General features: G+C 35.0%; 1 protein-coding gene across 1 annotated transcript in view; it reads right to left on the bottom strand.

Moving 5' to 3' along the window:
• Positions 1 to 591: 591 nt before the first annotated feature.
• The window catches only part of POC1B (POC1 centriolar protein B), a 56,693-nt gene continuing 44,720 nt past the window's right edge, over positions 592 to 12,564 (bottom strand). The window contains exons 11-12 of the mRNA XM_075150911.1: positions 3,619 to 3,801; positions 592 to 2,405 (exon numbers count right to left, since the gene is read on the bottom strand). Coding sequence (XP_075007012.1) covers positions 2,301 to 2,405; positions 3,619 to 3,801 — 288 coding nt within the window. The 3' untranslated portion in view covers positions 592 to 2,300. The remainder of the gene's footprint in view (positions 2,406 to 3,618; positions 3,802 to 12,564) is intronic.

The following is a 12,564-nucleotide window of genomic DNA, read 5'->3' on the forward strand; positions in this document are numbered from 1 at the left end:
ATAATCATTTAAAAACCTGTGCAATTATTTTTTTCACATGGTGCAGAAGCACAATTAAGGCTAAACAGCAGTCATTTTCCTCTAGCTCTACAAGATAACTCAAATTAGTCAAGTCACCTGTTATTTGCCAGAGCACAAACCCTAGAGTAAATGCTTCTGAGAGTTTAACCAGCCTCTTCAGGTGCTTTTAAAGGAAGTTTTTCTATTCCACAGCTTTATTTGAAGTTACACGGATCAAAAAAATGAGATAACTAGCCCACATCAATGTTCCTTTAAAGGAAACATCACGTTAGCTGGTTGTGGTTGTGTTTTAGGAGAGCCATTGCAGCTTGAGGAAAATACCTCCATCCTGTTCTCAACCAACCATCTCTAGTTATACAGACATCCCAAGTGTCATGCATGTTGAGTTTCAGTATCAACAGACCACCTGATACAACGACAAGAACATATCTTAATTCGGAAGTGTCACGTTAGTTCACCAGATTCACAAACAGCAGAGGAATAAACTGGATTAAGTAGTAAATGCTCCAGCTAATAGGTACTAAAAAGGAAGAAAGATTAGTGACAGGAGCTAAGGCAGAAAGGAACATCGCAGCAAAGATTTTATTTAAAAATACAGAAGTAATAGAAATTTCCAAATCTTCTTGATAAATAATCCTGAAAAGATTAACAAAAAAACCAACCTACAGATTTAAAACATAAAAATATATATAGTCACTCAGAGAAAAGAAGAAACAAGCAAAGGATTTTAATAGCTACATGGTTTTGTGTCTTCTAATGGATCCAAGAAAAGGCAAAGACCACAAGGGTATTTGCAAATGCATAAAGCAAAGTACATCTAACCTAAAAGACAATATTTACATAACTATGCATTATATAGCATTATAAACAACTGCTTAAGACTGAGCTGAAAATATGTAGTACTTGTTGGTAAAATTCAAAGTTTACCAAGCAAGTGAGGTGATGTCTGGCTATCTGAAGGTGATTACTATGAGAGAAAATGAGCAGTTATGAAAGAAAAATTGACAGATCATTGCCTTGGCTTGAACCGCAATAGTATTTGCACAGTGAGCTTCTGTACTTAAGCTGAACTCTGTTGATGTTAATGAGGTTCAGCCTGGGAAATGGACTTTATCTATCCACAGGCAGTTGCAGAATTGGATTAAAATACTCCTCCTCAAGTGTCCTATTTTACAACATACAAAATATGAAGCTGCAGAAATGGATGACTACCTAGTTTTGATTGTGGATTTACAACAGGTGTTCTGCAATTTAAAAAAATAATAGGTAGACATAAAGAAGCATAGATGTTTACTATTAAAAAACAAGACCTACAATCGTCTTTCTAAAAATTGCATTTTTATTAAAAATAAAACCAAAATCATCATACATTGCAAAGTCTTTCCTGATTTATGGCTTCATTCATAACACATTAACCGTGGGGGAAATTCATAGCATGCAAAGCTTGAGCACCTGTGGAAGTCCTTGGAGGATGAGAATATTTTGTATTTATGATATAGATTTCGCATCATTTTGTGTTTGGTTCAAATACATTCTTCAGAAGTATGAAGCTGATTTTTATTTTTCTAAATATGAAAAATGAATTTTGATGGGGATAAGCAGAAGTGCTCAACTGCATCAGTCTTGGAGCTGAATTCACACAGATGTAATTACAATTTCAAAGTTTAACTGACTTAATTTTCCTATTTGTAACTAAAAGTTTTTACACTACATCTTCTTGCAATCATCACTAAAATGTTTAGAAGATGTAGAGTAATTGTGGCTACTTTTTGGTAAAATATTTGAGAGTATGTAACAGACAAAAAAAAACCTCTGGCATTTTTGAAGTTAGGGCTAATTAGGTCTTATTTAATTTAGGTGCTTGAGTACTGTTGCCTTAGCACAAAGAGCATTATTTTCACAATCCTTACCTGAGTTAAAAAACCTGCATAGTGCACTTCCATAATAATTGCTATTCATCTAAAAATACGTAGTTTGTTGCTTAGTCATATTTCAACCTAATAAGACCTTTGAATAAGAGTCCTGTAACATTCAATGGGAATGATTTTGGAAAATATTAACTTTGGCTGGGCTACACTTTATTAAATATATAACCAGAATATCTACTTGCTACCAATGTGTTTAAAATGTGTTGTATTTTTTTTTCTTCAGTTCTTATTACATCGACTTGTTAGAAAAGGAGGATTTTATTTTTTGCTTATAGCAAAATCCAATAAAGTAACATTTATTATTTCCTTGTGAATATATGAAACATTCATCAATACAGTTCGTTTTCATCTTCATTCTTCCTGTCTTCCCTGAAGTAACATTTTTTGCTGATCTTCTAAGCATTCTTTCAGTTTATCTTCAGTCAAAGTCAGACGTTGTTCCAGGATTGAAATAGTCTGCATGAAGAGGACAGTAATTTCAATTTGTTTTTATATTACTCACGCAGTATTATAAAAGTGTGCAACATAGTAACATAAGAAAAATCATTTTAATGTAACAGGAAAAAATACCCTAAGATGGCTTTTCCTTAGCTATTCCACTATTTACAACTATTTGAAAATAATGGCTTTGTATCTATGGAGATTGTCTAAAGGTTTAAAATTGTTCTCACAAAATATTTCTCAGAGAGAGGGAGAGAAATATATATGTGCATATATAAGTTACTTTGAAATACTATGCGAAAGTTCCATCCATATTTCAACAGAAAACCAGCCATCACTGGTGACTCCAAATGATGTCTTCCAAAAACCTAAAAGAAACATCTAAGGCATCCCCAAAAATAGGAAGTGAGAAAAAATATACTATTAAAAAGCATTCTCCAAGAGATTATCTTCATCAGAAAAGGTAGGTTTCTGGACACAGGCTGGCAGTTTAGTTTTAATCCAACTTACTACACAATCATTTTCAACTGATGACTTGACTCCATACTTCCCCAAAACTTATTTCTTGAGTTAACATATATATTGCAAAAGAACACAGGAAAAAACCCTTAGCCACTCCCTTTTGATTTGGTTTAATGTTAATATATTAGACTACAGAGTAGTATCTTAAAACATAGATTGGCTAAATCTGGTTTACTATTGAGCATTTGCAAACAAGTGACTTAGAGTCACTGACTCAGACTAGTATTTGTGCAGTTTCACCGACATTAGGAATTATTCCACTGCTTAGATTCCTACCTAAGCCAACACCTTGAACACTTAAGTTTGAAAAGGGATTTAACGGTTCATTGACAATTTACTTTGTTCATCCCCTGCTAACGCATGACTGTTCAAGCTGAAATCTGACAATGTCTGCTAAAGAACTGGCTTCTGGCAAATCTGCACTAGATGTCAGATTTACTGAAAAATAGTGACTCTCTTCCTCCAGAGTTAAAAATACAACAATAGCCTTTATGATTATGTAGCAGGAAGCTTTCACTTTAGCAAACACAATACATGCGATCAATATTTGCTGAAAGGAAAAAAACAAGTCACTTGACTATATAACTATTCAAAATAATGCCAGAGATTTAATATTCTGATTTATGAACAAGGTTCCTGGGGTTTTTTTCCCACTGACAGCATTATCATTTTCCGCTGCAAGTGTTATCTGTTATTGTGTACTTACTAAAGTTAAAACATCCAGCTGCTCCACAATGTGCTCCAAAGCATTACCCAGGGAGGGGGAGATGCCTGTTTGCTTGTCCACATTATGCACAGCCGATTCGCTCTCATTCTCTGACTTCCTTTTTGAACTTGTTGCCAAGACTGAAGCAGGGGGATACTGCAGATCTTCGCTGCTGACATCATCCTTGAATACAGAAACACCATTTGAAGATTCAGTTGCCTTTGTCTTCTTTTAATTGGAACCATACAAGAAGATAGGCAGAAAAGTCTGGCTTTCAATTTTTTTAAAAAAAAAAAAATCTATTTACACATATATGCACACACACAACAACGCCTTCAGATTTGCTTCTTGTACCATGTCCAATTCATAACACTTCAATTCATTCTGCCCTAAGAGAGAATTTCAGCTGTGATGGATGAGGCAATAAGACAAATCTCAGCAGTCTTTAGGTACGTGTTGCAGGTACATATGATTGAGGAACTACATGCTGTACTACTAAAGCTTGAATTAAAGCCTGAATAAATACTATTGCTGACTGGAGTTTTCTTCAAAAAGATAGCTCTAGTTTGCAAAGGAATTCATTCGCAGCAGTCATATGGATGAAAAATCCATATCTGACTAGATGATCACAAGGGTTCCTTCCAAGTTCATAGCATGAAGGCTTTGTTTAGTATGAATTAACCTCTTCTTTCAGAATATAGAAAAATTAAGTAGTTTTTAGTTGTTTATTCAGTGGCATTACTTTCATTTGATTCCTTCAGAAAACGGGAGGAGGAAACAACAGAAAAGACCCACAATGCAAAGTTAAGAGAGAAATAACTTTGATATATAAACATTGCTCCCAGGGTAAGTGAGAGAGCATGATCTTCCCAATCATTTCTGGTTTTGTTTGTGCCTTGAAGTTCTTAATGGCATTTTTGAGTCACTAAAGGTTAAATCATCACTAATTCATTAGAAGGTCCTTCTTAACAACTCTACCCGATTTATTAATGGCTTTTTGAGATTTCTTTGAAAACTTCTTATATCTTCAGATAATTTTAGTTTATTTTTACACTAAAATAAACTGAGGCAGTCAAGGTTTATTATCTCTAATTATATTTCCAATATCCACAACATTTAAAAAATAAAACGTTTACATGGTTACAACTTACTTGTTTCTCTGAAATTTATCAACAGTTGATGAAAATATCCATTAGCTATGCAAAGCGGAAATTTTAGTCTTACCTGATGTATTTAAAATACACAATATTTACAATGTACCCAAAATATATTTATGTTGTAAAGCTTAACAGATTTTTCAAAAGAAAGAGTCTTAAAATCACTGTCAGCCATTAAAAAAAATTCTCCGAAGTCTATAAAATAATCTTGTAGAATGTAAATTGCTAGGCAGAATTAGTGGCAAACCTTTACAAGATTACCTAGGCATGTTGATGAGTTTCTGTCAAGAATGATTTATGTGTAGTTGACCCTGCCTTTGAATCAGGTAGGATCAGGGTGTGATGGATGAAATACTACTACTACGATAATGTCATGGTTTTAAATACAAGTAATGCTAAATCATATCAATATTATCAGGAACTTATACTGCTGCATCATCCACAATACTATTCCTGTGTCTTCAGTGCCTGGTCCTGCACAGTCCTGACCAACTAATATGCTCTGTCCTCACTGTTGCTGATTCTCCAAAATCTTTTCTTCCCTAAGTGCTGGGGTTGTGCTATCGACATCAGTGAGAGAGAACTAAGCAAGAGACAAGTTGTGTCCACCATCTATCTGGAAGGACTTTTTTTTTTTACTAGCAAAGCACAAGAGCAAACCAAAAATGCCACACACAGAGTCAGTAGGAGACCGTGGGTCTAGGGAGGGGAATGGCTGAAAGCAGAGATTGTGGTGGGGTAAGAGGGTTTCACATCTTAGGAAGGCAAAGAAGAAAGTTTCACCACCCTCTCTGGGTTAAAAGTTCCATTGTGCAGTTAAGTTCTGCAAGGACAGGTCTCAGCCCCCAAGCAAGAACCAATGAAGTGCAGAGCATGGGGTTCATAGGGATAGGGGAAGATACCCATGCATATACTTCAGACCTTAACTTACAATGCTATAAAACCACATGGAACCCTTCTCAAGGTTTGATAGTGCCATGGTATTTGGTGATATGTCACTTTCATTGATTTCATTATGATGAAAGAAACAGATAAATGAACTAGAAGATACCTCTGGTTCCCTTTCAGCCCTCTTTTCTGTGCTTAGTGACTGATTTATGCAAATGAACGAAGCATGTCAAGTAATAAAGGTCTGATGCAACTAATACTGAAATCCATCAGTGATTTGTATTGATACCAGGTTGTGTCAAAAAATAAAAGTGTGCTAGACATCAAACTACAGATTTCAAACATTAAACATCCGAGGCTGTTCTACAGAATGTCCTAATGGTTACAACATTTGCTTTGGATTACAGAGAACTGGCCTTCTCACAGTCTAAGGCTATTTAAACTCATGGCTCATAGTGGAATGCTTTGTCAGCCAGGCTGTTACCTTTTAAAGACATGAGACTGTAGAAGAAAGAGTACTCTCTCCAGCCATGCTGTTCGAGTTTTGCCACTGGTCAACAGAAAGCAGCTTTATTCAGTGGTTGGGATGCTCAGTCAGGAGCAGGTAAGTCCTGTTCACATGAGAGGCTTTATATTTTATATATAAGGGGATAAAATGAATAAAAACTCCATAGGAGAAAAGATTTTAACCCAGAACTTCCCCACTACTAACTAGATGGTTTAATTACATCTTTCTCTCCAGTACCATGAATTTCAATTTCTTCTCAATAAGAAAAATCTTGTGATGTCAACAAATTATTTCAAAGAATTGTACATTGTGAAGAAGTCACTCGTCAGCACAAAACGAAACAGAACACAAATGGTTTGATTTTTGGACAAGGTAGGCAGAAAACAAATTTCCCATTTAATTTTACTTTGCTTTAGCTGCTTGCTTTAAGTGATAGAAGTCCTCAAAAGAAAGTGTTCCAAATATCTCAGAATATTCTGGCTCACAATGTATCCCATGTACTTTTACATGAGCATGAAGTATATAGGATTATTGCAACTCAAGACTGTCCATATCTTCCCTTTGCAGATTTCGTTATATGAGATAACATTAATTCAATCCTAGAAGAGCTCAGATTCACTGTGTTATTTCTGGCTTACCAAGTTATATCTGAGGTCCTTGGGAAACAGGATTAATGGAAGCTTTTTGGCACGCTTACCAAATCACAAGGTGGAGATAGTTTCAAATGCTGATTAACACGGAAAAGATTAAGCTCAATTTGGCATTCAAATGTTAAAGAAAAAATATTGCCATACATTAAAGAATTCCTGCCTTACAACCAATCATACTATGAAGATCATCCTTGTATTTAACTACAACAGGAGAGTCTGTTAGAATAGACTACTTAGTGAGATTTCTATAGAAAGATAGTGAGATTACAGAAACCTTGCTTCTGTCTGTAAATCTTGACTGCTTGTCCAGAAGCCTCCAAACCTCAACCAGCATTAGCTAAATTTGACTGAGAGGTACAGGGCTCACTGATTAAGTTGCAACAAATTCCAGGAAAATTGGAGGCAGGGTAGATGGGATACGTTGCAGGAAAGACACGTAGAACTCAGGCATTATATATTCTGTATGGCAGCGGTAAACCTGCCCGGTTATCACATGCCTTATGAAGCGCAGGCAGTTGATGAGGGAAATTAAAAAAGTGTCAGTGAAAAACAGCCAGCTGGTGCAGGAACAATTTGTAGAGCTTATGCAATTACTCTTTGTAGACACCTGTATGCGTCCTTTAAAAATTTTGGCACCTTTTGCTGATTTTAATCAAACCTAATGAAGAGGTAGGGGTCTCAGAAGTAATTAAGTTCCTGAAAACTTCAGGAAACCATTTGCCAGATTTTCCCATCTGAAGTTAACGCAGCTCTACAAGTTCATATTCCTTAGCTCCGAAGGGGAATAAGGATGTGAGTTCCAGAAGTGCGAGAAAGACCCAGGCTGGAACCCATGTCTTCCCAGACACCAATATCAATAAGCTCACTGGAAATAAACCTAGCATAGTTTGTATAATGTTAACAAAGCTATTCGTACTAATGTGTTAAGAAGCACATTCATTTTCTTACCATTTGAATGATACAAGTAATTAAATAACACAGCCGAAACAGATGTAACTGTAAACTTCAAGTGATGCTCTCTGACTTTGCTTAAAGTCAGAGAGTCAGCTGACACTGCTTTTCAAGTTCAGTGTCCTACAAATAATCTATTAATTCTCAAGTACTTAAAAATAAGAAAAAATAGATTTAAAATTCAATGGCACTCAAAATTAAAAATTTACTGTCTGTGATTTGAAGTGTTAGGATTTAAAATTAATTTAAATTAATGGAGCCGGAGAAGAAAACAATCTGAGGTTATTAGACATTGACAAGTTCTTCTAAAAACAGTTCTACTCTGAAGTTGGTGTTTCTCAGTTTCTTTTCAAACAAGCCTGCAGTACTTCAGACTGAAAATTAAGTAGAGATTTCAGTTTAAGCTCCCACAAACTGATTACAAATTTTGCTCTTAAAGCCAACTTAAACAGATTCTTCCAACCCAAGGAGGAAAGCTGTCAATTCAGGTAAACAGAGCAAATGCTAAGCTCCTAAAAATCTCACCAAACGTTTTTTTTCTTGCAGTAAAATTGATCCAAAATTCAATGTTACGAGACAGATAGGCTGTGAAAAATGCTTTGTAGCTCAGTAAATTGCCAGCAAGATTGCCAAGTCAGAGTACTGGAAAAGTCTTCTTGTAATTTAGTGGGTTAAGCAGGAAATTGAGATTCTTCTGTTATATACTCAAAGACGTAGAGGGACAATGCGACACAGAAGTACTTATATAAATAAGGCAAAGGCCTCGATGTTTGTCAAATCTGAAAGGATCAAGTACAGATAAGCAAATAATTGAACTTTCAAAATTAGTAAGAGAGAAATGAAATGAGACAGTTTCAAATTTTCAACTTACCTAAGTTGTGCCAAAATGGTTGTTATTTTTATCATATTCTGGAAATTTGTAGAGATTTTAAAATGTTGTCAGACATCAAGTATACTGCTATATCCTTGAGGTGTCTGCTTTATATTTTAACCTTTCCTAGTATCTGAATTTACAATCTCTTCCAGCTCAGTGAAGGGTCCAAAACTGCTGAAATCTAATGCAACACTCAAATGCCAAAACCTTGTTATAAAGGAGTGACACTAGTCTCAGTAGATTTCCTTTACTTTTGGATACTGATCAGTTCATGTCCACCACTTTCATTCAGCATAATCTTTTATAAAAAAGTTCTTTTTAAAGAAATTCTTTCTACCCAACAACCTATTTTACATAAAGCGTTTCAAGAACTAGATGTTCCCTTTCCTTCAAATAAGCCCCTTTCTAAAGTACTTTAAATACTACCAATTCATAAACAACAATTCTATATGTTGCCAGCAATGTAGTAAAAATGCCTCATAATTCAAAAAACCAAACTATTCTGAAAGACTTCAGAGCTATAGCTTATTTTGAGAGAATAAATTTGAATAAGGCAATCAATTTTAAATTGTCACTTCTGAGCAAAGCTAAAAAGAAAATTAAAATGTGTACAGTGTTTCCATTCACAGCCCGTTAGTAATAAAATGGACTCACATTTGAGCAACTTCATGTGAGTTACAAATAAGGAGGAGAAGGAATAGATTTAATTAATCAATAGGAAGTTATTACCATGACAGTACCAAGCGGATATTCAGTAGAAAATTAAATTTAGCTTATAAATGATGTCACAAACAGCAAACCATAATTGCTCATCTTTGTTTTCTGTCAAGCAAAATAGCCAAAACTCAGTGGGTGGTACTTAATCAATTTGTGAAAAATCCTTACACATAACCTTATCACCTCTGCCTATTCCCAAATGTTTTCCCATGAAACATTCACAGATCAGATAGAAACAAACACTTGCATCCCAGTCTCCCTTCACTTCATGATGTATAAGAATAGAATCTGGGTAAAATGCATCCATATATAAAAATGCCTGAGCAGTTTTATTTATAGAGGAAAAAAATTCCCTCAAGGAAAAAAATATGAAAAAATACAAGTCTCTGTCATTTAATTGAAAATCATTAGTCTTCAATCTTCTAAGAGCTTCGAATTCAGAAAATATAGACAACAGCTTCCAAATGAATATCTTAATTATCTTATAATTAAGATGGGCTTATACAAAAAAGTGACATTGGTAAGCTTCCTAATGAATCACAAAAATTGGCATGGTCTGCTTTTTAAAAATAATCCTTTAAATTTTGAACACATGGTACATTTGCCTACTAATACTAAAACATTTCTAATACTGTGATTAAAACAACTACAAACAATTAGTCATAAGTAGGGCATTAAGCTCAAACAGACCAAAGAGTAAAGGCATAACAGAGTAGTCTCCCACCTTACCAGACCTTGATTTCCTGTGGTTTTTGGTTATTTGAAATCATGGGAAGTTTCTCAGGAGAATTAACAGTACTATCAGTACCACTGCCTTTTCCTTCATCTTGTGAACCTACCCTTGAACGAAATTGGTTCACTGTGGATATGCTAAATTGAACCGTTCGGGAGATGGTTTTTCCTCCATTTTTTTCATAGGCCATAATTATTCACAGATCACTTCTATTGCTTTGAAATTATTTTTTTCAGTCAATAAGTGATCCACATAAAACAGAGCGCTCTGATCTATTAGGCTAACACGAATATGTTAAATCACAATCTGTTGTATCAGTTTCTACTGCAGAAAACTTCCCTGTAGTTTCAGCTGATGATAGCACTCTTCATTTCCTCTCCTCTCGCACGCACATGAATCAGCACAGCAAAAACCTGCCATGTGCCAGACTGCAGCTTTCTGCCCCTTGCTAGCTGGTGAGTTCTGGTATAACTTATTTGCAAACCTTAATCGAAGTTTTGCATTCAAGCAGTAAACTAAGATAAACTATGCAGCACATGTAAAACAAAGCTCTAGCAAGCATTTCTAGCTTGAGCAGACCTCTTTCAGAACAAAGAATTTCACACTTAAAGTCTTTCATGGCTTCTTACACATCTCAGTCTTCTCTAGCTCTTTGTCCAAGCTAAAAGTAAAAACTGAAAGCACTTAATGTAAGTGCACCTCATCCAATCTGACAAGGAAATGTTCGGTCTCCGCCTCTCTGGCATTGGTATCATCACTGAAGCTAGCACATCCTTCAGTTTAGATCCTGACCACGAGTAGTGGTATCAGGATACAAACTCACACCCGACAAACCAAGCCGGACTGTATTCCTTAGCAAAACAGGCATTTTCACCTAAAATGGAATGGCACATTCTTCAAGTCTTGAAAACAACAAATTCAACCTGAAGCTAACTGAGTTTATAGAGCTCACGAGGCCAGTACAGTACAATGAAAACTAGTTGCTAACTTGTTGTTTTGGGTTTTTTTAAATATCAGTACAAAATTAACTGAAATCCTGATGCACTTACAACTATGGTCTGATTAATCAGATTTATTTATTTCTATCAGGATTCCAGCTGTATTAAATTTAGCATTGCTGTAATGGCATGAAATAATAAAACTCTTCTGTTCACAGGCACATTTTGAGATATCCCGAATAGATAGTTTTATGTAAAGAAATTATATCATGGTTTACAAGTGTTCTTTCACACACATTATGAGAAATTGGCTACGTGGCTTTGTTATGTCAGATTGCTGCTGATGGTCTGAGAAAACACTGTAAAACAGTGCACATTCAACGCACTAAGTATTTTGCAATTCCACATGTACAGAATCTAGTATAGAACAAAAAAATTTCTCCATACTCCATTCATGTCAAGAGAACACAGAAAAAGAACTAAAAATACACCTTGTTTTCTCCAAGAAATATAAAAATCAATTATATTTCCCCAATAAAAAACTCACAGAAGTCCACAAATATTTGAGTGCATCCAGTTAGAAACAAATAATATTTCTGAAATATTTTTCTAAACTCTTAGATCATCAATAATACCTAAGCTTTACTTAAAAACAGATAGAGAAATTATTTTTTTTAGTTTGCTCATTGGTGTTAATTTCTAACATCAATAGTTCCCCCTGCAGGGAGTCTGATTCAGTAAAGGGATCCACAAAAAACTGAATAGCTATGCTCTGTTTCCACTAGATTTAGATAAACCTAACCCTTAAAATGAAACACAGTACCTAAATACAGTAGCTATACAGCTTGTAAAGGAAGAAAAATATCTACAGGCCCCCCAAACGCGTTCTAATCAAACCACTACGTTTTAAGCATTTAGAGAAAAATGAGGATTTCCCCCCACAAAACAAGCAATACTGCTGAGAAGTTGATAAATAAAAAAAATAAATGTCATGAACATCCCACCAACCAGACAGAAATCATTAGAGGTTCAATTTCCAAAGGTGAGAATTTCCCTGCCAGGAAGTCAATTCTAAATACAACAGATCAGGAACACCATATTCAAACACTTTCATAAATTATAAAAATACTTGCACCCCAGGCACTAAAAATAACAATATGTACCCCTGGAATAAAGGTAAAGAAAGGTAATAAATGATCGTCAATATATCTTCAGCTTCAGCAAGAAGTTTTTTAAAGCAGAGGACCGATAACCATAGAAACATTCCCGCTATTCACAATTACAAAGTAAAGTAGCTAATTTTAATTTAGGCAAATTACTTTGGACTGCATGTATGCACATCCAAGGGAACATCTTGTAGCTAAAATCAATGCTAAAGTTTCAAATGATGACTTATTTTTACCCATATAGAGTCCTAATAAAAACTGTATTACATACTCTGCTTGAACTTCTTATCCATACTAGGGCAGGGAAAAGCTGAAGGAGGGCAGGAGGAATACTTGTAACAGAAACTGGAAACATAATGAAATA

This window comes from Calonectris borealis, chromosome 1, assembly GCF_964195595.1.
Source record: "Calonectris borealis chromosome 1, bCalBor7.hap1.2, whole genome shotgun sequence".
Taxonomy (NCBI): Eukaryota; Metazoa; Chordata; class Aves; order Procellariiformes; family Procellariidae; genus Calonectris; species Calonectris borealis.